We start from the raw sequence: 25,908 nt of genomic DNA on the forward strand, positions 1-25,908 counted from the left end.
AATATTATGGGGTGTGGCAATCTGCAGATGTGACAATGATTTTAATGAACTGAAAGACATTATGTCCTCTGAAAAGGCCTTATGTGTCCTTTGAAAAGTTGTCCTTAAGGTTGCTGGACACTCTAGAACAGCATGATATGTGATAGGGATTAATATGGAAATTGGTCAGGAATGCTTACACAAATTGCCTCCATCTGATTTCATTCAATTCATTCATTTCATTAAATTCCCACTGTGACCAAACTCCTTTGTCCATCCAATGTTGTTCTGGAGTCCCTCAACCCCTAGGGGTGGTTTTCTAGGGGATGCAGGATGCTGTAGTTAGAAGGGATATGGAAATCCCCATGTCCAAGCATTCTTATCCTTGTCTTTCTCTCTTTACCATCCAGTGTTTTTACTATGTGACAATTCAAGCACATTTTTGGTTTGAAGGAGAGTTCAGTCTTATTTGACTCTTGAGCAATTTATTTGTCTTTTTGGCACTCCATGGTATCCATAAAACCATCTTGTTACTATCTTTCTGTGGTGCTGGGATTGCTTGCTTCCATGGGTGGAAATGGGCAGCTAGCAGTAAAAAGCTTTTTTTTTTAAAAGAGTTTTGGATTTTCAGATTGGGAGTGCTAAATCGGTACTCCGTTTTTCAGGAGGATACTATAAGATGCCACTTTTAATGTTGTCAATAATTTCCAGAAGATAACCATTTTGACAGCTAACAAAGAAGAGCTACATGTTGATTTCAGAGTCCAAAAACTCTTGTCAGCTCTAGGGTGAGGAGTGGGTGGGAGCAGAAAATCCACGGTCTGTTCTATCCTGGACTAGCCTTCGTGCTATGCTGGAATGTTTAGTCTCTTCCTCTGCAGTGATAGGCTTAAGTGTTTGAAGCTTTAGTTAAGGATGACATAATAAGAGGTTTATTTAATAATGTGTTATTCATAAGTCTCCATAAGTCAACAGGTGGCTTGAAGGTACATACTTTATTTTTATGTGGAGAAAGTGGAGTGTCTCATAATACTAAAACTAAATTTCCTGCCAGTCAATTTCAAACAGTGAAACTGGATGGCAATAAGCCCAGGGCAGACAAAAGAGAATAATGCATGCAGTGTCTGGTTAACTGTAATTCATTGCCACAATACCGGGTGGGTGGGTACTGTTTTTTTCATAAATTTGAAATGGGATTAGATAAATTTGTGGAGCATAGGTTTACCGATCACTAGTGATGATGGAGCTGAGCTTGTGGCACTCTTAACTTCTGGGAAGCAACAACAAGAGATAATAATTGCTTTAATGCAGAGTTGGTTTTTAAAAATTTTTTTTAAAGGAATTTGTTGCAATATAGTTTTGCACAAAATGATCTTTGCAACTTTTTGCAGGATGTAGGGAAGCCTAGTATCTTCTGGAAAATATTACTATTACAGTCGGCCCTTCTTATACACGGATTTTTTTATACATGGATTCAAGCATACACGGTTTGAAAATGTTCCAAAAAAGTATAAATTTCAATGATCAAACCTTGATTTTCCAGTTTTTATGAGGGACACCATTTTGCTATGTCATTATATTCAATGGGACTTGAGCATACACGGATTTTGTTATACACGGGAGATCTTGGAACCAAACCCCAGCGTATAACAAGGGTCCACTGTACTCACAAATATAAGCAATTCTTCATACAATGGATAACTTAAAGGTGGGATGAGATGTGATATTTTGGTTTATGCTTTAGTTTGGATAGGGAATCTAGGCAACTTGAAAATTGGTGCCTCACTGCTGGTATAAGTATGGTAGAAAATCTAGGGGGATGTAATTAAATTGTAGTGGTATGATACTGTTAGCTGTTACATGTTCTGTAACAAATTATTATTATTACAATTTAGGTGCAATGGATGAGCTTCATAGCCTGGATCCAAGAAGGCAGGAATTGTTAGAAGCTAGATTCACAGGAGTAGTGAGTGGTAGCACTGGGAGTACAGGAAGCTGTAGTGTTGGAGCAAAGGTGAGTAGTAGTGTGGACTGTACCATTTCCATGTGTTTGTCTGTTCAAAGAGTGATAATAATCTTCCCCTAACCTGCACTAAGGAGAATGTTACAATGAGAGACAAGAGAAAATGCCAATGTAATAAGCACAAAAAGTGCTGTTGGCTACGACAAACTTCTGCTTCTGATTATATGGGCCAGGATTCAATGAGGGTGCATCTGATCAGGAGTTAACAATCTTCCCTTCCCACATGCAACCCCAAAATCTTTTGAAACCCTTTGAGAACCTAGTCAGCCTATCTAAGGGCAGAAACTGAAAGGGGAAAGGGAAGGAAATATCCATCATATATTGTGACTTTGGATTTGGTGACCGGAGTATAAATGTAGAATGTTGTTTTTTTTAAAGCACAAGCTGGGAAAACATCATGCAGAGGGATCTTGTGACATCTTTGAGATTAACTGAGAGAAAGAAAGAAATCAGTAGCATAAACTTTTATAGACAAAAGTTATGCTACCAACTTGTTTTTTCCTCTCAGTCTCTAAGTTGCATTTTGATTTAGACTAACTCACCTGTTTTTGAATTCTTGTAAAACATTGCTAACCTTCTAGCAGGTAACTTCAGAAATGTTAATTATTTGATTCCTTTGTTTCTGAACAGGCCTCAACAAATAATGAGAGTTCCAATCACAGTTTTGGAAGTTTGGGATCTCTAAGTGACAAAGAATCTGAGGTATGAAATATTTTTTAAATAATCAAACTGACAGTTGTAATGTAATATCATAGCTTTCTCTTTTTTAAATTATATGCTCAAGTAGACTTTGTTCCTAAAATGTGGACATAGTTTTATTTACTTGCTACATTAAAAACTAGTAAAGACCAAATAACAATATTTTGGTATACTGACAGGATTATTATTTTTAGATATTGTACAAGTCATTTACTAGTTGATGTAATTTATGCAAATAGGTTTAAACCCGTAAAAGGCTATTTTCTTTTTGACAGAAAAGCACTATTTATTGAATTCTCAATTTCTGCCATAATGGCATTCTTCTTGGTAACAACAAAAATTTGCTAAAACAAAAACATTTTGAACACATCAGTGAAACAAAGTAATAGCCCCATATTGGTTAAAAAATCTTTAACAGCTTTCTGTTACATCTTAACTACCAAAGCCATTTAATTTTTTATAACCCTTTGCTTTGTCTGTGACTCAAAAAATTAGCAGACTAATCGATTCTTTTTATACTTGAAATTTGTTATATTAAAAATAGTTTAATAGTATAGAGAAACTGTGCAGTTTGATTAAGATGTACATGGTTGGTTAATTTTCAGATTGATAATTTAGGAGACAATTACTGGTTCCAGTTCCAAGTCTGAGTAAATGTCTGGTTATTTTATTCTGAGAAATAGTAATAATACTTGATTAAGAATACTTAGATAGATACTTAACATTAGAAAAATTGAAATAAACCCCATAACCAATTACCCTTAAATAGGACCATCTACAAGTTGTTTACGATTCAAGAAAAATCAATTTCTTGTATATATCAAGTCTTGTTGACATTGCAGTGACCTATTGCCTTTTGGGTGCATAATCTATCAGCAGCAGTACTATTTGACATCTCAAAACAGTCCAAACCTGTAAGCCTGTGGAAGCAATGAAACTTCAATAAGTGTCGATTTATCAAGTTCTCCAATGACTCAAGGAGAACTTGATTTAGGCCTGAGAAAGTAACTCAAATTAGATAACACTATTTTCATTATGTTTTAATAAATTACAGTATTTGAAAATAGGCTCCTGTTAAAATAAAGCTGTAAGCAAAACATGGTTGTAGAGCTGTAATTCTGAAAAGACAAGAAGTTTCTGATAACGTGTAATTTTCCTAAATGCTTGACAATGAAACATGCTGCATTTGGGAAGAATGAGACAGCTTGCCATATGGTGAGGTGTGGCAACCATATCTAAAATGAAGGGAATTCTGAAAGCGGGGCACCATGAAATCTCTCTTGGTATTCCTAATTGCTTTGCATCCTATTCTCTGAACTTGTAGGGGGACAACATCAAGATAAAATCCGTTATCATGAGGTGGAATTGCACTTTTATGATGAAGACTGTCACTCTGAAAATAGATCTGTACCTTTCAAAAATAGGAAGGGTTTTTCTCCCCCCTTTCCGACTATATATAGCTGTTGGTGCTGTTAGTGACTACTAGAATACCCATTAAATGTGGTATATAATAGTTCCTCTTGCCAGAGCAAGAGCGTTCTTCAGTAGCATTCCAGAGTCATAGAATGATTACGTGTTTTAAATTGTGTTGCTAGTTTGTGAATGAATTGCAAAGAATTCAGAAAACGCTGTTTTGGTTCAAAATAACTCAGCAGTGTAATTCCTTCAGAAACCATACTTGAATTTTCCTTTATACTAGAAATAGTAGTGATTTCTGTCTCATTTAAAAAAAAAAATATTACAGTGGTTCTGTTGTAAAGTTACTGATTTTATGATAGTAAAATTGTAAGCAATAAGAAAGACAATATTTCATGTGGGAGTTGGCTATTACAAATTTAGTTTCTTTACATACATCGGTGGCGGTGGTGGCATCAGCATTTTGGAGCAAGTGTGAACTAATGAAGCATGAATTTACTGTAGTTTGGATCTAAAGTGTCTGTTTCTGAGAGAAGGAAAGGTGCCCTACATTCACTGAACTCAGCCAGTGCTTCCCATTGGAGAAGAGTAAAAGGAAACAGTTTCCCAGCAGACAAGGTCGTAACATCCTGAAGTTCAAAAAAAGACTAAATACCCCCTCACCAGCTACAGTGCTAGCTTCATAATATGCTGAAGGTTCCTTTAACCTTCCAGAACAGCTTTCGGGGGGGGGGGGGGCTGAAAGGAGAAGTAGGAAGCTGCAGAAATTATCTTCTTTGTTTCGCAGCAAAACACTTTGTAGGTAGCATTCCACTCAAGGGAATTCAGGATCCAACCTTAAATTTGAATTTGTAATAATGCTTTTAAAATGACCTTGGAATTAGAATGAGAATTGTAATGGAATTTCATGGACTGGATCAAAAGTCACAATTAGCAAAAGATATTTAACATGCTGCTGCAGGATTTCAGATTCTTCCCCCTTCCCATCTGTTCTAGAACATATCCTAAAAGTCACCTGGGGTTTCTGGGGGAAGTAGAAGAGTCCCCTTGTGCAAGCATCAGCAGCCTAGCATTACTTTGGATCTGAGTCAGTATTTTCCAGTTTATAACAGTAAGTGGAGCTGTTAAGTATTTACTCTCCCCCCCCCCCCACTTCCAGTATTTATAAACAGGGACATTTAAGAGTAGTTAGTTCATTATTCTGGTAATGTAACCCAAAATTATTATGTGGCCCATGTTGAAAATAAGCAAAGCTGCTTATTGTTTGAATGCTTCTTTGTAATACACATGCATTGAACTTCTGGCTCCAGTTCTTTTGCACTGAAAGGCATTTTGTGTTTTTGTGCAGACTCCTGAGAAAAAACAACTGGAGCCTTCTAGAGCTAGAAAAAGAAAAGCAGAAAGCCAGAGTGAAAGCAGCCAAGGTATGATATGCATTGTATACCTTCATTAGATATCATGTACTGTTGTCAGCTGATCTAAATCTACAGTTCAACTTTCTACAACAGTGTTATACACTTCTGTGGTTTGTTAATAGTAACACCTGCTCTGCCCATTGTCTGTGTTTACTAAGCTACCTGGCTGGACTAGAAAAATAGTCACACAAGATGTAAGTGAAGGAGGGAGCAAGCTGCATCCAGGACGCCTGAAGTTTGTAAAAAAGAGCCATGTTTGCGCTATCACTATGATAGTCTTGGAGACAGGGAGGGCTGGGCAGTACCTGCATGTCATAAGCATTTGAATTAAAATTACTACATTGAAATCAAATCTGGTTTTTTTTAATTGCATTGGAAGAGGGGTAGTCTTATACGACGAGTATATCCCAAACTCTATATTTTAACTGGAAAAGCTGGGGGTCATCTTATACACCCAGTCGTTTTATACGGCAGAAAATACGGTATAATGCTTTAGATAAAATGTGTGCAGAATTCTCTGTATGTGTACATGTATACTACTGCACAGTTGTTAACTTGTTGGTTGTTTTTCTTCAGCACCTGAAAAAGACCAAATGCTCATAACAGATTTAGAATTTTAGTTTGCAAATTAGCCTTAATCTAGTTTTTTAAAAATGTGTTTTGCTATGTGACATAGCTTCACCTATTATATAGTTAATATATTTTTGGTTCTACATTATCTGGTGGCTTTCAGTAAAAACTAAAACCAATAAATGCACAAATAAAATAATAAAACCATAAAATTTAACAGCATAAAGTCACCAACAGAGGAAAAATGAATACAGCAGATTCATAGTGACATGAGAGATTTCATTGACCTTGAAACATCAATAAGTATCTGTAATCACTAAAGGATTTTTAAAGATTTTAAAACATCTGGCAAAAAATGGGATTTATTTATCATGAATAACAACTACTCTGTCAGCTCCAGGTGAGCCTCTTCAGGGAGATCATACAATAACTACGGGGGGGGGGGGAATCATTTTATGAATAGACTGTACCATATGTCATTTGTTGGAGGCACTTGGAAAAGGTTTCAGATGTCAACAGAAATTAGTGGAAAAACAAAATATTTGGACATAAATATGTCAGATTTGAACTATTGAGTGCACTCGACCAGGAACCTGAAGAATTGTGGGCAGAAGTCAAAGACATAATTAAGGAAGAATGCAAGAAAACAGTAACAGTGGCCAAAAAGAAAGATAACAAACAATGGATGACAGATGAAACACTTCATATAATAAAAGAAAGAAGAAAAGCAAAAACAAAAGAGATAGGAACAAAGCCAGAAATATGAACACAACTGTCCAATGTCTGATACATAGGGCTAAGGAGAAATACTACAATGAAATAGAAGAAAACAAAAAGGCAAGAATGAGAGACCTCTATCAAAAAATCCGAGAAATTAAAGCCAAGTTCAAACCGAGGGCAGGAACGCTCTATGGAGAAAAAAAGAACATAATACAGGAACAAGTAGAAATAGTAAGACGCTGGAGGCAATACAGTACACAGAAGAGTTATACAAAAGAGATGAGGGAATGAGTGATATTGAGAATGAGGAGCCATATGAAGATGAACCCCAAATTCTAAGAAGTGAAGTGGAATCTGCAATAAAGGAAAAGGGAAAAAATAAATCACTGGGAACAGTTAATATCCCAATTAAACTGCTACAGTGCCTACAGACAGATGCAACTTTAGTGCTAACTGAAATATGCCAACAAATAAGGAAAACAAAATGATGGCCAGCAGATTGGAAATGCTCAATATACATACCAGTCCACAAGAAAGGAAATAGAAAAGACTGCAGCAACTATAAGACGATAGCACTAATCTCACATGCAAGCAAAATAATGTTCAAAATTCTGCCGTATAGACTCCAACCATACATGCAGAGAGAAATTCAAGAGGTGCAAGCAAGATTCAGAAAAGGAAGGGACATTAGGGACCACATTTTAAACATGTGATCACCAATGGAGCGCACCAAAGAATTCCAAAAAAGAATCAGCATGTGTTTCATAGACTACAGCAAAGCATTTAATTGTATAGTTTATGAAAAATTATGGAATACACTCAAAGACATGGACATGCCACTACATCTGATAGTCCTGATGAGGAATCTGTACCAAGGACAAGAGGCCACCATCAGAATTCAGGGAAACAGAGTGATTCCCAATAGGCAAGGGGTCAGGCAAGGCTGCATCATATCATCGTACTTGTTTAATTTATATGCTGAAAACATCATAAGAAAAGCAGAATTAGAAAAAGGAGGCGTGAAGATAGGAATCATGATGATTTGACTTAATGTCTTGCCTTGAGCTCTCAAAATCAAACAGATAAGAACAGTAGGTAGATACAGGGTTTGAAATGCTTTGGTCTTGTAGGAAATCTGACCAACGACTTATAAATTGATTCTGCTTTCATGCTGCTTATTGTCTCTGTTGCTAAAATATTAATACAATTGTTAAAATATCTTTTGCTGCCTAAATTAATTTGATTACTTATATTCAGAGTATGGAAAGCTAGAGTGAACTATGGAAACCAATTACAGTTATTAGCATAAGAATACAGTTGGCCAACTAGTTGACATAAGTAGTGGGCTTTCTCCTACAAAAGCTCATGCCACAATCATTCTTTTTTGTCTGTGAGGTCATGAATTTTGTGTTTGCTATGCAGAATAATTTGGTGCAGTCTTAATAAAATTAAGCTAATCTCAGTTATAATTAAATCACACTGAAAGCAAAATGACCTATCATATTTACCTGCGTATAACTCAACCTCATGTATGGGTTGAGGGAAGTTTGGGGGCTAAAATTATGGAATATGTTATAACAAAGAATGTAAATGATGAAGCAAAGTAAAACAGTGCCAAAGAACTGAAAAAAAATTGGGTAGGCATAACTATTTTTGCTCACCCTGAAAGCTGGCTGAAAGAGGAGGGAACTATGGTGAAGATGGCTGTGTGATATGCATGGAAGGCAGCTGAGTTGAGGTGGGGCTAAGAAAACATGAACATGTCGAAAAGGAAGTAAAGCCAATAGTTAAGGTATAGAATTATCTCTTATCAAAAAAGAAACCATCCTCTGAGTACAGTGGTGATAGACAGGAGTTTACACCATTCCAAGGCCTGTTACAGACGGGCTAAAAAGTACGCGTGGAGCGCGTACTAGGGTTAAGACGGGGCGGTGCTTCCGCACCACCCTAACCCTAGTGCGTGCTCCACGCGCACAAAATGGTGGCGGCCGTTCCACACGGCCGCCGCCATCGATACGTGACGACCATGCCGCCTCCAAACGAGGCGGCGCGGTTGTGATGTATTGGGGTCGTGGCAGGACGCCTAGGGCGTTTCGGAGCTCCTTCCTGGTTTGGTCCACTGGACGCAGCCTTCAAACAGCTGCGCCCAGCAGACCAAAGGAGAAAGGGGCCAAACGGCCCCTTTTTCCTTCTCCCCGCCGCCACGGGGTGTCCTTGGGGCTTGAAGCCCCAAGGACACCCCTTTCCAGGCTGCGGGGAAGGGACCTTTTGCCGCTTCCCCGCAGCCCGGAAAGCGGTGGATCGGGGCTTCAGCGGCTGCCACTCTGGCCACTGAGGCCCCGATCCGGCGGGGAAAGGTGCGCCTACAGGCCGCCCCAAAAGGGCGGTCTGTAATGCGCCCAAGAGAACTCAAAAGAAGCACTTGACCCTTTCTAGTCTCTTGGTGCTCCTTTGAGGAAAATTGCCAAAGAGCTGTCACCTCCGCAGTTTTTCCACCTAGGCATTCAAAAAGGCCAGAAGTAGTTCCACAGCAGAAAGGGTAGAAGAAGTTGGTGCTTCTCTTAGGTTCTTCTTTGTGGTTTCTGTGACTCACACACACATGAGTTTTCTGCACCTACACAGAGCCTGTTCAGAATCTATAGAGCTATCAGAAAAAACGTTGGCCTAGATGCCACTGACCTCATGGCAGCCTTAATCCTCAGTTAAGGCTTAAGGCACGGAAAACCTGTGTGTGTTCGTTCATGGATGACTACTCGTAGAACTATAGTTACAGGTAAGCGACTTGTCCTTTTCCTGGGATAGACTAAGAGGGATAGTTCCTTTTTTTTGATAAGAGTTAAGGTACAGTACTTACACTGAACTGTGGATAAGTCGTCCCAGGTTTTTGGGGTCGATTTTTTGACAGATTTCTAGACTTACGTATAAATATATAGTGTAAGTCAGTAGAGAGTATAAATATGGAGAAAGTAGGCCCTGATCCATATTCTTTTTAAAAATGATTTTTTAAAATCATTCCATGCATAAACTGGAATGGTACCTTCTGAGCTAGACAACATCTTAGAAAGTAACATTTTTAAACAATAGTTGACAGATTATTATGTGGCCCTCATGGATGCGTGGAGTTGCTGAACTGCAACTCCCAGCATTCTATGTGATTGGCATTGCTGGCTAGGAGTGCTGGAGCTTGTAAAAATGTGGAGGTCTGTTACTCATCCCTGTTACTCATACTGTGCAGCATTAGTTCTACTTTTTGTCTCTCCTAAGGTCTCCTTTTGAAAAATAATAATAATTGCATTTATGTTTTTGCTTCAGGAAAAAACATTGGGGCACGTGGTCACAAAATTAGTGACTATTTTGAAGTAAGTTCCATTTTGAACTATTTTAATATATGGAATTTATGAAGTATACATGAACTATAACTTTATTTTAAAAAAAGAATTATTTGCTTCTTGTCATCTGTTTTTACACACTAAAAAAATCAAGAACACAATTTTCTGACAGGTGTTGCATGTCGTCTTACGTGGATTTGTCTTCTTGCATGAGCACTTGGCCTTGGGATACAGTCATCTTAAAAAACCAATCTATTCAAAATCAGTCCTCATATTTTGGATATTCCTTATTTGTCCTATCATCATCCTAATAAATAATCTCTGGTTCTTCCTATACATAAATACAGCATGACTGCTAATCCTGGTTGAAACAGGTCCTGTTGAATAGTTCAGGAGTTTTGTTTGCATCCATTTAATTCACGTATGAGAGGTTTGAGGCTCTTGATCATTAAAATGATTCCTCCTAATTCTGAGCTAGGTCTTTGATTCCTGTGTTCTTCAATCTAGAGTTATAGAACATGGCTAGTACCTCCCTTTGTTCTCTTAGGATTGGCTTGACATGAAAGGAGGCTGAGAACATAGGGTTGGCCTGAGAGAGACTAAGGATGACCAGTGAAGAAGATGGACAAAACAACAGAACAGTCTATATAATATACTACCATATATACTTGTGTACAAGTTGATCTCATATATAAGTCGAGGGAAGGTTTCAGGGTAAAAATCATGGCTTTTGATATGACCCATGGATAAGTTGAGGGTAAAACTTAGGGGGCTTTAACAAAGGACGGAAAGGGGAAAACACCACTTCCGTCCCTCCTTCTTCTCTGGACCTCTCCTGCCCACTTAACAACACTTCCCTGGAGGAGAGGTTTTAACATTGGATTGGGGAGGAAAAGAAGTTGAATTAAAAAGGTTGTTTCTTTGATGGGAAGAGAATACTTTCTAATCAGGTTGGAAAGGGACAGAAGTGGAGTTAAATGTGAGGTTTCTTTGATGGGAAGAACAGGCTTTCACATTGGAATGGGAAGCAACAGAACTAGAGCTAAATGGGGGGGGGGGTTGATGGGAAGAACAGGCTTTCACATCAAACTGGGAAGAGACAGACGTGGAGCTAAAAGGGCAGTTTCTTTGATGGGAAGAGAAGGCTTTCACATCGGACTGGGAACCTCTTGCACACACACACACACGCACGTGTGCGCGCACACACACACAGAACTCCTGCCTCGAGGTACGAAGAGTGGGGCATCAGGCGGCGTTTGTTTCAGGAACTTTCTAAGGAGTATTAGTGTATTGACCTGTATGTAAGTTGACCCAGGATTGTAGGGTAATTTTTGGGGCATAAATTTCCTGACTTATAGTCGAGTACTGTATATATGGTATATTAAATTAATAGGACTCCCACATACATACCATCCACAATTTTAGTTTGGACATAGAGTTGATCTGGTATAAACAGAACGTTTTAGCTTTCCTATGATGAATTATATGTGTATTTGTGCACATGAATCATGTACAAAAAATACTTATGGTCCACCTTTCCATCCAATCACTAGCACACCCAAGACAGTAATCAAGAGTGATAATACCATTTGATAATGCATTTTTGAAAAGAACATGTATTTTAACAAGTGGGAATAAACTGAAGAGCTGGTCAGATCACAGTATTTAAGTATTTGTATCTAAATGCCATTGTAGGGTGGAGGGGTATGATTTACACAAACAAACTAGCTCTTGTATTTCAGGGCAAGTTGATGCATCTATTGGAACAGTTCCAGTTCTTGCAGTCTGGTACTGTAGGGTAATTCAGGCCTTCTGGTTTCCTGCTTGTCCTGAGAGGGATATGTGCAGAATATGAAACACAGCTAGACTGAAAGTTGAATTCTTCATAGAAGATATTTCACATCTGACTTTAGCATGCCTCTGTGCTCCCAGTTCAGTTCTACAGTTTATGAGCAAAATAATGTTTTCAAATTACAGTGGGTCTTTGTTATCTGCTGGGGTTTAGTTCTAGGACCCCCCCCCCCCGTGGATACCAAAATCCATTGTTGCTCAAGTCCCATTAAATACAGTGGTGTAGTAAAATGGTGTCCCTTATATAAAATGGCAAATCAAGATTCTCTAATTGGAGTTTACAGTTTTCAGAAATATTTTCAAGCCATGGATGGTTAAATCTGTGGATAAAAAATCCATGGATATGGAGAGCCAATTATAGTGTTATCCTCTTATTTATCTCACTGGAAGAAAGTGATAGATTATAGCATTGTGGCAGGAGACAGAGGCATCTTTCAGCAGTGTTTTAGTTGTGTATTCCTGTATGGCAGGAGGTTGAACTATATGGTCTCTGTGGCCCCTTCCAACTCTAACGTTCTACAAATCTATATATAGGTAATTAATTCCAGCATAGGCTTCATTGTTTTGATCAATAATATTTGTCAATGTTGCTTATTATTATTATTATTATTATTATTATTATTATTCCAGGTAGTAAATAGAATTGAATATAAAATGGGGCTTATCGATATATACTTAAATAGAGACATACATAGCTGGACCTACAGCCTTATCACATGAGAAAAGAAAGCTGAAATGGAGTGGAAAAGTAGAAACTTTTTCCATGCCTCTCTGCATGCTGTCATAGCACTCCCGGGCTGTTCCCAAGGGAGACAGTTGTAGAAGTGTGTCATTTGTCACACTACAAAAATCCATTTGACAAAAGGTGTACTTTTACAACTGCCTCCCTTAGGAAGAGAATGGAAATGCTACAATAGCATGTTCAGAGACACAGATAAAGCTACTACAATGGAACTTCCATGTCCGTAGACTTGCCAACCACAGATTTCAGCATCCACAGATGGCAAGCCCCCACTGTCCATAATGGCGGCGCGTGCATGCAGCTGTGCTAGCGGGCCCGCTGAGCTGCTGTTAGGGAAGAAGGGATTTGAGGTCCTGCATTTTTTGGTATCTGTGGGGCATCCAGAACAGATACTCCACAGATACCAAGGTCCTACTGTACTCCCCTGCTCTCTTTTTATTTTATTTTCTCATGTGATAAGGCTTCTAGTCATAATGAGGTTTCTTAAAACTATGTTAACATATAGGAGGAGGAGTTTGTGTCCTGCCTAATATTTGTCATCATTCACTTTCAAGAGCAAATCCTCAATAGCATGAATTACTCTTCTCCATCCAGTTTGTATAAACTGAAAAATTTTATAGAGCTGGGAAGAAAAATATTGACTTCATAAGCCAACCTTGCTTAGCCATGGTAAAGTGAGGTTCATGTTGGATGTATGGAGTGTTAGTTTTCCACTGATTTCTTTGTGAAAAATTGTAGACATTTGTACCAATTTTGTACAGCTCCTTTGGAGAATTTGGAATAAAGCTTCTCTGATAGTTTATTGTCTCTAATCTATCTACTGTCACAAAATGAATGAAGTGTTCTACAATGTGCAGCTATTGTTTACCTTTTTGGCATGAGCTGGAAAAAAGTGTTATCAATAAAAGAATAGGCTGTTGCTAATTTCCTCACTTTAGTCATGGATATAAATAAGAAGCAGCTGTTTGAATTTACATATGGATTTGGAAACATTCTCTTCTGCATTGAATATCTAATTGATTTCTGTATTATGAAAGATTTGAGAAATGTAGGCAAAACTTTAACTGCAGTTGTGTGTTGCTTGCCTTTTTTTGGAATAGCTTGAAAGTCTCCATTTTCTGATAATAATACTGTACAGTCGGTCCTCTTATCCACAGATTCTTTATTTGTGGATTCAAACATACACAGCTTGAAAATATTTATAAAAAGTATAAATTCCAAATAGCAGATCTTGATCTTGCCATTTTACATAAAGGACACAATTCCACTTACACCATTGTATTTAATGGGACTTGAGCATCCATGGGTTTTAGTATCCACAGGAGGTTCTGGAGCCAAATCCCAGCAGATAACAAGGGCCCGCTGTATGAACATTCAACAGTTTATTTTATACTTTCCTCTTTCTTTTGTTTATGGAGAATTTCACAAAATGCAGAATCAAACAAAAGTGAAATTAAATAGCAAAATAATAACCAAATGTGTTCAGTTCATGGTTTTCTTAATCCTTACTGACAGCTTTTCAACATTGGTCCAAGGCACACTGCAAAAATAATTCAGTTTGAGACCACTTTAACTGCCCTGGCTCAATGCTCAGGAATTCTAGGAACTGTAATTTTGTGAGACATGTAGCTTTTTCTGTTAGAGAGCTCTGGTGCCACAGTAAACTACAATTGCCAGGATTCCCTAGCAGTGAGCCAGGCAGTGAAAGCAGTCTCATACTGTTTTGGACCTAATCTGATAATGAGAAAATATTTAGTATGTAAGCCATAGCTTGCAGCTCAACAGTCATTACTTTTTTCCTTTTTATTTTTTCCTTAAAACTTTATCTAAAATGTATTGCATTTTATTACATAATGGAAGATTTGCTAATTCATAATATTCTTTACTGTATTCAATAAACATATTTTTCTTTGTCGTGTCATTTCCCCCCAGTACCAAGGTGGAAATGGGTCTAGCCCTGTAAGAGGAATGCCTCCTGCAATTCGTTCGCCTCAAAACTCACATTCCGCTCCTTCTTCTGTAAGTTTCATCACCAGAAATTATAACTAGCTAGTATAAAATGCTCAAGCTGTTTTAAACAAGCTTAACAGAAACAATGCCTTGTTTGACTGTGTTGTCTTAGCAGCTAGTAACAGGTTCTGTTATTATTCTGCTTCTGTCTGCCAAACTACATGGAATGTGCTTGGTTTGGTGGTATCTTTAGTTTCAGGTGTTTGTAGGCCTAGGTGATAGATATGTTACATTTCTTCTGTGTAGAGTTCCATAGGCAGAAATCATGCAAAAGTTTGTGTTTTTTTCCTTCAAGTAAGCCTTTAAGGTGCTGCGAGGTTCTTGAGTTTGGGTTTGGGTTTTTTGTTGCAATACATTAGAATGGCTACTCCTTTGCAGTTCAAAAAAACCATTATGCTAAATATAAATAATAGAATATAAGGAACAGCCTTAACAAAATTAAACATATCCTGTTACTCCATGCTCTCATTGACCACAGCCTGGATTGTGGGAATAAGTTCTTACTGAGAAATTAGGTGGAATATTGCCTTAACCTTTCCCATTGATTTTCATAAAGAAGAGCTTTCCTTTTAAAATTAAAAGATGAAAATTCAGGGACAGGTGTTGAAGTATGCGTAGGGTGTGGGGAGAAGTAGGCAACTGTTTTTCAGTCATATAGATTGTGAAAAGGTGAAGATACCATTCAACTTTGGTAAAACAGATTGTATGTATCATGTTACACCTGGTAAGAGAAATTCTAGAAAGATTAAAATCTTGTTTCTGAATCTCAGTGAGTGGAATCTTCCTTTTTACCTGCAATATGTATATGGGAAGTGGGGGAGTGAAATTTCTGACACCTATTGGTTGGTGGTCTGCAGCAAGTTTCCAGGAAAGAAAGAAACAGCTGTAGTCAATCACACAAATGTTGTACCAGTCCCTGGTCCACTGGGGGGAAAAACACCTGCCATTCCCTCACATTAGGCAGCTTAAGAGGTACTGCTTTAGTTGACACTTTGGTCCAAAACACACTGCAGAAATAATTCAGTTTGGGACAGCTTTAACTGTCCTGGTTCAGTGCTAGGGAATCCTGGGAATTGTAGTTTATTGTGGCACCAGAGTTCTCTGAAAGAGAAGGCTAAATGTCTCAGAACTACTGTTCCTATAATTTCCTAGGACTGAGCCAGGGCAGTTAAAGCAGTATGAAACTGGATTATTTTTGCAGTGTGTTTTGGACCTTTGTTATTTACTGAAAACACTTAACCTGGGCAACTATTTTTAAGAAGCACTATTAATTTTCATTAGTTATGCACCTGTCATCTCTGATAGAATGCTTTTTACTAAAACTATGTTGAAGCTGTGGCAAATACTACCAGTGGTTCTTTCCATTGCCTTACCTCCCTGATGATGGAAGCTTATAGACAAATGTCCAATTCCACTGGGTTTGATGATAATACAGTGGGGAAAATATTCCAGTAATTGGTGGCACCTTAATTGCATGGATGGAATTCTTAGGTTTATGAAAAATAATATATTTAAAGAGTTGATTATTTCCCATGTTAAAAAAGTGAAGAATAAGGTACAAATGTCCCTTGATTTTTTGCATTCTCTCAGAGACCAATTATGTCCCTTTAGAGACAATAAGGAATTAAGAGTCTGGCTGAAGATAAATTAGAAACAGATTTGTTCTTATTTATCAAAAATTCAGAGCCACTTCTGACAAAGAGCAGAAGGAATTAAGCAAAGAGTGACTTCATTCTGTACAGATACATTCCTATACCTTGAGGGGGATTGTCTGTCCTCCTAGGTTGAACAGTAAACCGTTTTTGTATTTTTCCTATTCCATGTTCTTCTCACATTTAGTACAGGACAGGTGTGGCTTCTTTCATTCATGGCTGAACTGATTTCTAAACTTGTCAGGTGAACAGAAAAGACTAAGTTTTGATCTAAGTACAGATTGGAGCTGCCACAGATCACCCCACCCCATACTAATCAGTGATAGTGTGTTTACACATGCATGTTGCCACCCATTAACTAATATGGGCTTGAACTCCCATCCACAGGTGGCACAGAAGTGAACCCACACAGATGGGAAAGGCCCACTGTAGTTTTATAAATTTGCCTTTTTTAAATGGAATATACATTTTACACAAATTTGTACACCTCTAGGTTCGGCAGAATAGCCCTTCTCCTACTGCATTGTCTTTTGGGGACCACCCTGTTGCACAACCAAAGCAGTTGTCATTTAAAGTTACTCAGGTAAGCCTTCTGAATTGTAATTCTGTCTTTAATGCTAATCACAGCATTCAGTTTCCTTACTCCTGTGCCAGCCCACTGATTCCTTCCAAAATATACTTAAAGTAAAATTAAAATTTTACACTGAGACACGGTGGTTCAAGTTATTAAGATACTGACTCTGTTGATTGCAAGATCAGCAGGTTGGCAGTTCAAGGCCCAGGTGCCGTGTGATGGGGTAAGCTCCTATCACTAGTCTCAGCTTCTGCCAACCTAGCAGTTTGAAAGCATGCAAATGCAAGTAGATAAATAGGTACCACTTTGGTGGGAAGGTAAACAGCTGCTTCCAACATTACACCATGTGAATCCCCAGGAGACCTTTGAAAAAACAAATATTGTGACAATATCCTCAGAAAAGATGCTTTGGGTTTAAGTCAGGGATTAAACCTGGGACCTGCACATAAACCAAAGCATGATCTTCTAACAAAGAGGTTCAGCAAGTTTGCATATTTTCTTTAAATATTATTCAGCAATCTTTTACACTTTTAAAGATCACCAGACAATTCTTGACATTTTCAAGCTTATCTTTACATCCATAACGGTGGTGATGCAAACATTGAGTGACAAGTGCACTGCCCACCATACTCAACTGTGAAGAATATCATCTCATGATATTGTTTTGGAATGCCTCATCACTGCTGCTGATGGTTACATCTCTATGATCCAGAAACCAAAGAGCAGTACTTGTAGTAGCATCACTTGGGTTCTCCACGGCAGAAGAAATTCAAGACTCAAAGGTCAGCACAAAAGGTCTTGGCCACAGTTCGCTAAAATGAGTACCCAGACTGTTGGGGGCTAATTAGCTTACTTGCTGTTCACCGCTATGATCTTTGGAATAGCAGTATATAAATAAAACAAATTATTATTATTATACACTCATATTTCCTTTGGCATTTTTTTCTGCAGAGACAGGAACTTAGTGATGACCTGGAGTTCAACACTTGAAAATGCCACACTTTTTATTGACACTGTTCTATCAGTGATCTGAAAAAATACAGACATTAGAGCTCTGATCCTAAAATAACAGTTTACAATACAAAAGAACACTCTTTCAAGATGAGTGACAAAACTATGCTCAGATTTTGTGGATTGGGCTGAAAACTTTTCAGCACCACATCATATAACAAAGATAATTATTTTGTCTCCCCAAGGGGTGAAACACATGGGGTAAATAAAAAGGTTTCAAACCGCTTTGAAGGCAGGGCATTTAGATGATGCATACCTCCAAAGTGGGCAAAAACTGGATTGAAACTGCGCTCTGAGGCTAAAAAATGGAGTAAAAAGAACCCAGAATACAGTGGATCCTTGTTATATGCTGGGATTTGGTTCCAAGATCCTCCGTGGATAACAAAATATGTGGATGCTTAAGTCCCATTAAATATAATGACATAGCAAAATGGTGTTCCTTATAAAAAATGGAAAATCAAGGTTTGGTATTTGAAATTTATACCTTTTTTGAACATTTTCAAACCATGGGTGCTTGAATCTGTGTATAAGAAATCCATGTATAAGAAGGGCTGACTGTATTCTGATTTAGCCCATAAAATGTTCACTTTCAACCCTACATATAAACACCCCAATGCCAGAGTGGTTCTAAAGGAGCAATCTATCCTAACCCTAACCTTAAAGCTGCATATAAACACCGTGACGCAGTTGCACATTTTAAAAAGATAGAGCCAGTGTACACAAGCAGTAATGGATGCAGTTATAACATACAGAAACCAAACAGTCCAAGAGGGGGTGGGAGTGAAGGGGGAATGTGGGAGGGCATGAATGTGCGTTGCCAGTGTTTTACTGGGCACACCGATGTCCAATGCCCTGTATTGGGAGAGGATTGCAGGCGTGACTGAGGATCGCAGGGATGGCCATCCAATGGGATGGCATCTAGGCAGCAGGCAGTTGCCGGTACTGTTTGTGCAGTGTTGTGCATGGATGGTGGGGGAGGTGACCAAAAATAATTACCCAACGGGGGCCTCACATCGGATTGTGTGATCAGGCCGTGCACACTTGGTCTGCCTTGGGAGCAACCTGTGCAATTAGCAGGGTTTCAAAACATTTTTGGAAAAAGCAGGTTCAAGCCACTTTTTCCTGCCTGTCTGTTCCATCCCCAAGTCCTCTATGGTGCCCAACAGACATAAAGCACCCAGTCCCATAAAAAGAGCTGGAAAAAGGAATTCAAGGGCCTGTTACAGACTGCCAAAATAAAGCTGCTTCGGGTCTCTTTGGAGGTATGCTGTTTAAATGATGCATGCATCCTAAGAATCCGGAAGCTGCACCAAAGCTGCCCTCCAGTGCTTAGGAATGGAGTGTGGCTTTGGCGCGACCTCCGGACTCTTAGGACCCATGCATCATTTAAATAGCATACCTCCAAAGAGACTCGAAGCAGCTTTATTTTGGCAGTCTGTAACAGGCCAAGACTAGGAATTGGGAGACAATCACGTGGAAGTTTACCTTTTACATGGTTTTTAGAAATAATATGGGGGGGGGGGAGCATATTAACACCTTATAAATGTTTTATTCATCATTCTAAAAGAAAATATCCCATAATCTATTCATTTTCCATTTTATTTGGTGGAAAAGGGCTTCATGTTTTTTCATGGGCCTCCACATTTCTGTGGCCAACAAAAATCAATAATAGGTCATTAGCTTGTTTTTCAATTATCATACTTAGATTCAACCACACCATTAAGTTGGCTTTGCAACTAATTACTGAAATAGGTCAAGTGGTTGATTATATTTCCTTTCCCGTTGCCATTCTGTCTCTGTGTTTGGACATGGGAGGTCACGCTTCTTGCAGGACTTATAATTCTTAGGCAAGAGACTAGGACAGCCATGTGCAAAACTTCACAATGCAATGGCCAGTTTTAATTCTTATGAGCTCTGCATGCAGACAGTTTAGTGCTCTCTGATTAAAATGGAATCCTGCTTACTTGCCTGTGTTGTCTTTTAGAAATGGAACATGTATAGATTTGGCATTTGTGTGCTCATCTGAAGGATATCTTGTTCTGCCTGAGCCAAACAGGCCAGTGGCAAATTAGAAGGCTGAATTGTGATGGAATCTATGTTGAATCTTCTGAATGTTTGCATGAATGTGACCCCTCTTCTCTCCTCTTTTTATGTAGACTGATCTCACAATGTTGAAGTTAACTGCACTTGAAAGTAATAAAAATCAAGACTTGGAAAAGAAAGAAGGTCGTATAGATGATTTGCTCAGGGTAAGTGTGATAATGGTATGATTAAGAGAAATACTGGGTTACTGGTATTAAATTAGAGAAGAAGAAAATAAATACTGTTCTAGAATGAAAAAAAATGAGTTAATTGTATTTGTATTATGGTACCAGACAAACACAAAATGCAATGTAATATATGTTTGCAATTTTTCTAATATAATATCCTTCAAATTCTCTCACTTCCATTTCATGAGAGCCAGCTTTTTTACTTGTATTAGAAATTCTTTCTTCTTCTTCTTCTTCTGAGAGTTCAAGAGAAGAAGAGAGATTTCAGTTTTGGTTGTCTTTGCATACAATTTGAAACCACATCCATGATAAATATAATTTCCTTTAATTCTTAGGCTAATTGTGATCTACGACGTCAAATAGATGAACAACAAAAGTTACTTGAAAAATACAAAGAAAGATTAAACAAATGCATTTCAATGAGCAAGAAGCTTTTAATTGAAAAAGTAAGTTGACTAAAAAAAGTGTGTAAGCCCCAAAAGAAAGAACATTCAATCATCTTGATACTATATCTTAGGTTCAGTAACAATGGTACAAAATTAGGCTGACCATGGCCCATTACAGACGGGCAAAATGGTGTGGTGGCAGTGGTACTAGGGTTAGGGAGTGCGCACCATGCAGATGCTCCCTAACCCTAGTACATACTGGCGGCATCAAAATGGCAGCGCCCTGTCTACATGGGTGCCGCCATTACGACGTGACGGACGCATAGCGTCTGCACATTGCATCCTGCTTGTGACATAATCAGTGCGCCATTTGCGCATTTGGGCATCGCAAGTGCGACGCAAAAAGAACCCGCTTTTGGAGGGTTCTTTTTCCGCTGGCAAGCCTCACCATTTGGCAGCTGAGGCTTCCCTCCGCCGGAAATCCAGGCGCTGCCAGGCCGCCCTTTTTGGGCGGTCTGTTCTGTGTCCATATTTTCTTGAGACCAAAATGGAACATTGGGATGGCAAAAATGGGGTGAGGTTATGTAATAGTCCATATTCAAGAAATAGTAAGATAATAGATAACAAAAGTTTTATTACATGAACATATTGAGCTAACAAATATTCCTCAGTAACAGAACTGATACAAAAATCTATAGACATTGAGAGGAACTGTATTTCACCATGATCGTACCATGAATATGGAAATTAAAGGAAATTATCCTTTAATGAACATTTCTCCAGTGAAGTAATCTTATGCAGCAAATTTCAGTCATTCAACACCTTAGCATAAAACCTCTCATACTCCATGACACTTTTTTTGACAGCCACAATTTTAAATAGGGATTTTCAAACTATTTTTTGCAACAGAACAGAGCATTTTTCTTGAAAATGGGTCAAAATTTATATTAAAATGACGGCATGGTCTGGAAATATGAAAAATAAACCGTACTGTCCCATTTAAAATGGTATATATGGTCAGCCTAAACAAAATGTAATTTGTACCATTCCAGTAACGATCCACAGTAGATGGCAAGGTGGATACGAGATTCTGGAGGGAGGAGCTTTGACTACAGTCATGCTAAAATTGTTTTGCAGTGGCGCATTCCCACATTCAGACAGAGTGAATGTATTACATAGTCACTCTGTATTCATGGATTTTGTTATCCACAGACTCAACAATTCATGGCTTGGAAATACTCAAAAATAATACAAATTCCAATAGCAAACATTGATTTTGCCATTTTATATAAGGGTTCACCATTTCACTATGCCATTACTATGTAATGGGACTTGAGAATCCATGGTTTTGGTATCCACAGTGGGTCCTGGAACCAAACCTCAACTGATACTTCTCTGAATTTGTCCTCTTCCTATATCTTCTCCCTGGAATGAAGTGTCTGGCAAGAATCTTCTGTGCTAGAATGGTATTGTTACAGTTTTGGACTGCAGCTCCCACAATTCCCCAGCTAGCATGGCCACTAGTGCATAATTTAAAATAAGAGGCTTTAGAATGACCTTGATTGTATAGTACTGAAACACATAAATTGATTCAGCAGTTGGTCTTGCTACCAACATTTAAACTAGTACAAGGGAAACCTGTAGCTGAGTGGGAAACAATGGCTTGCCTTCTGTGAACTGGGTGCTCTGTTTCAGCAGAAAGCTATGCATAATCTACTGTGGCTCCTGTGTAGGGAGAAAGGTGAGATATAAATTGAATAAAATAAGGAGTACTTTTTTTCTGTTTTAGGCTTATATGACCTCCTTTGCCCTGTTCTCAGATTTTAGGCAAGATACTAGTCTCTTGTTTTGAGATTGTGGAGGCAGCCATAACAGCCAACTTGGAAATTCTGTTTCCAGTTATGAGAAAATGCAGTGTCTTTGCAAAATAGAAGCCTTGAGGGACACTATGTTGATTCAACACAATGAATTAGTAAATATGTTGCACTTATTATTGGATGCAATACCCATTGCTGGGAAAGGCTCTAAAAGTAACTGGTTATATTTTGGTTTTCTTAGAGCACGCAAGAGAAGCTGGCAAGCAGAGAAAAGAGTATGCAAGACAGATTACGCCTTGGGCATTTTACAACTGTTCGACATGGTGCTTCATTTACTGAACAGTGGACAGATGGTTTTGCATTTCAGAATCTTGTGAAGTTAGTCCATGTTGTATTTTTAAATTGTTTACTAATGACCAGTTCCCTTGAGTGGATGTTTTGTATTAGTTACCATACTCTGAGATCTATTTTTACATGCATTACATCATATTCTGTTTTAATTTTCAGAATATTGAATTCCCTGCTTCTGGTACCTTTGGAAATGAGCAAATATCTCACTTTGATTTCCAATGAACCTAAAAAACAAATCAAAATTTACTGTATGAGTACTATGTACATAGAAAATTGTAAACTTAGACTACTGAATTTCAAATTGGCCCATGATCTTTGAGTTGGATATTTGTAATAAATGAGGTACTTGTGCATCAGAATGATTTGCAATCATAGATGACAATAAGGAAACAAGAAGTTAGTTCACTTTATTAGAGGCTTCTTTTAGCATAAAGTGTGTGTGCGTGCATGTGCACGCGCGCACAAGTGACGGGGATGAAGTCTGTTGTTGTGTGCCTTCAAGTCATTTACAGCTTACAACAACCCTAAGGCAAACCTGTCATGGGGTTTTCTTGACATGTTTCTTTAGAGTGGGGTTACCATTGCCATCCTCTGAAACTGAAAGAGTGTGACTTGCCCTGGGTTGTCAGTGGGTTTACATGTCTGACCCAGGATTTGAACCTTGGCCTCCAGAGTCATAGTCCAGTGTTCAAACTGCCACCCCTTTTAGAGGCAGCCAAGCTGGGAAGAGGCTTGGGGAGTGAACGTTCCCTCTTCCCACCATCTTGTTACTGTATTGATTTGTGTATAAGTCAACCCATTTTTGGGGGGTCAGTTTTGTAATATAAACTTTTCTATTTACAGACAGGTATATACGGTACCTCAGTTAACAAAGCTTCAAATAATGGAGCTCTTTTCTACAAAATCTCTTTATAGCTGCCTTTTCTTCTTACCTTCTGATAGCTGGAAGCTTCTTAGCACTGGCAATGAAAGGATGGGGAAGGAAGAATGGAAAAACACCAACTTGTGGTGTTGGGGTTGTATCAACACAATACAGTACAATAAAGCTTGAGGTGGGAAAGAATGGGATTCTACTCTATTCAGTCCTGTTGTAGCTATCTACAACAGGCAAGGTCAACTGCCATAATTATTTACGGAGCGAACATGAATAGTAAAAGCAGAGCGAAAAGAAGGAACCAAATTAGCCTGCCTTACTAACTACCCACAACATATTTTTTTTAAAAAGCAAAGAAGTAATCAGAATGGAAACTATAAGAAAAGTGAAAGATGGAGATAAAATTGCTAGAATGCTAAATGATAAACCCTCCCAGGTCAACTTATTTATCGGTCAGTATGGTAATGTGATAGCAGCTCTTTCAGATTTCCCCATACGGTGGGGAGAGCATTGTCCCTCTCCTGCCTGATGAAATGAAAGCTGGAACGCTGAAGCAAAAAGCCTCAGTTAGAGTCCCTCTTGCTGCACACACACATATACACACTGAAGAAGCCAAGTTTTACCTTCAACTTATCCACGGGTCATGGCACAATCCATAATTTTGGCCCCCAAACCTGCCCTCGAATTATATGTGAGGTTGACTTATAGTAGAGTATATACGGTAAATTTATTTTGTCTTTAGACTTGGGTCCCCTCTCCAGGATATTTCATTATGTACATATATGAAAATGCAGGTATTCCAAAATTCCAAAAAAAGTCAAAAATCCAAAACACATCTAGTCCCAAGCATTTCAGATAAGGAAGATACAATCCTGTATCTGTATGTTTCAGTTTTCTCCCTAAAGCTGGTAATACAGCCTTCCTGTGACCATGCTTGTTATGTATTAAAGGACAGTATGTGTACCTCTATTTTCATAAATATTGAATATGCCCATCCCTCAAATTCATGTTGTATCTTGTTGCTCTTAAATAGAACCTAGTATAATTTCCTGTCAAATACATCAAATTGTGAAAAAAATATTCTTGGAGGTGCCAGGTTTGTCTCTTGTTAATCTTACTGAATTTCCAAGATTCTAGTGTTCCACGTAGGTATATAATAAAGAATGATTTGGTAAGAAAAGAAATTGTCATTATTTAGTATGGGCATCCATTGCTGTGAGTATATTTGAGAAAGCATTTTGTTAATCTGACATAGAGGATGAAGTTAATACCAAATGAATCTATTTTTTGAATGAGTTACATTTGATACAGTTTCAGTTTGATAAAAATTGATAGCATGGAGAACAATTAAAGCAATGATATTTTACAACTTTAATTATTCTTCCATTAATTTTAGTTTGAAAGAAGTTTTGCCTTTAAAACTTATCTGCTGACAGAGATTTAAAAATCAGTACTAGAAGAAACATCAGTGAATCCTAACTTCTTAGCAGCATAAGCTCAAATTCATTTTTTTAAGTCTTAATACACCAGTGAATCAATAGATTTTACGGAAGTGTTAACTTACCAAATTCCCATTGATGCATACTGTTATTCCTTCCTTTCTTAAATTAAAATATGCTTCAGTGGGAGAGAGGGATTGAAACAGAGTAATGGTCTCATATAATAGGGCATAGATCTGGTGTGAAGTAGCAGAAGACAAAAAAGTTTTATGTCACTTGTGTGCTTCCACAGAAGGCTGGTTTGAATCCACAGGTAGGAAAGGTTTTTTGTTTTGTTTTTTGAAAAAAGAGTGCAGACCCTGAAATCATTTTAAAACATTGTTTTCGGGTTTGCAGGCAACAGGAGTGGGTGAATCAACAAAGAGAAGATATTGAGAGGCAAAGGAAACTTCTTGCAAAGCGAAAACCCCCATCTACAAATAATTCTCAGGCACCCTCTGCCAATTCAGAACCTAAACAGAGGAAAAACAAAGCTGTCAATGGAGCCGAAAATGATCCATTTGTTAGACCCAATTTACCACAATTGTAAGTTCAGAAATATTTGTTTGCTACTTATGTATTAAGGGCAGGATAAGGTTCCTGTCATTGATTGATACAGACAAAATTAAAATTTGGCTACAAGAAATTGTTAATAAAAAATACAAATGTAAAAGAACAACAAATGAAAATGATTGGGAAATGGTACTGGATGCCACATCAATTAGCATTTATAAATGATAA

General features: G+C 38.1%; 1 protein-coding gene across 1 annotated transcript in view; it reads left to right on the forward strand.

Moving 5' to 3' along the window:
* Positions 1-1,874: 1,874 nt before the first annotated feature.
* TLK1 (tousled like kinase 1) overlaps positions 1,875-25,908 on the forward strand; it is a 47,510-nt gene continuing 23,476 nt past the window's right edge. The window contains 10 exon segments of the mRNA XM_042465393.1: positions 1,875-1,993; positions 2,633-2,704; positions 5,466-5,541; positions 10,135-10,181; positions 14,677-14,763; positions 16,900-16,989; positions 20,148-20,240; positions 20,597-20,707; positions 22,706-22,842; positions 25,525-25,713. Of these exon segments, the coding sequence (XP_042321327.1) occupies positions 1,880-1,993; positions 2,633-2,704; positions 5,466-5,541; positions 10,135-10,181; positions 14,677-14,763; positions 16,900-16,989; positions 20,148-20,240; positions 20,597-20,707; positions 22,706-22,842; positions 25,525-25,713 (1,016 nt within the window). The 5' untranslated portion in view covers positions 1,875-1,879.

Source organism: Sceloporus undulatus, chromosome 1, assembly GCF_019175285.1.
Source record: "Sceloporus undulatus isolate JIND9_A2432 ecotype Alabama chromosome 1, SceUnd_v1.1, whole genome shotgun sequence".
NCBI lineage: Eukaryota > Metazoa > Chordata > Lepidosauria > Squamata > Phrynosomatidae > Sceloporus > Sceloporus undulatus.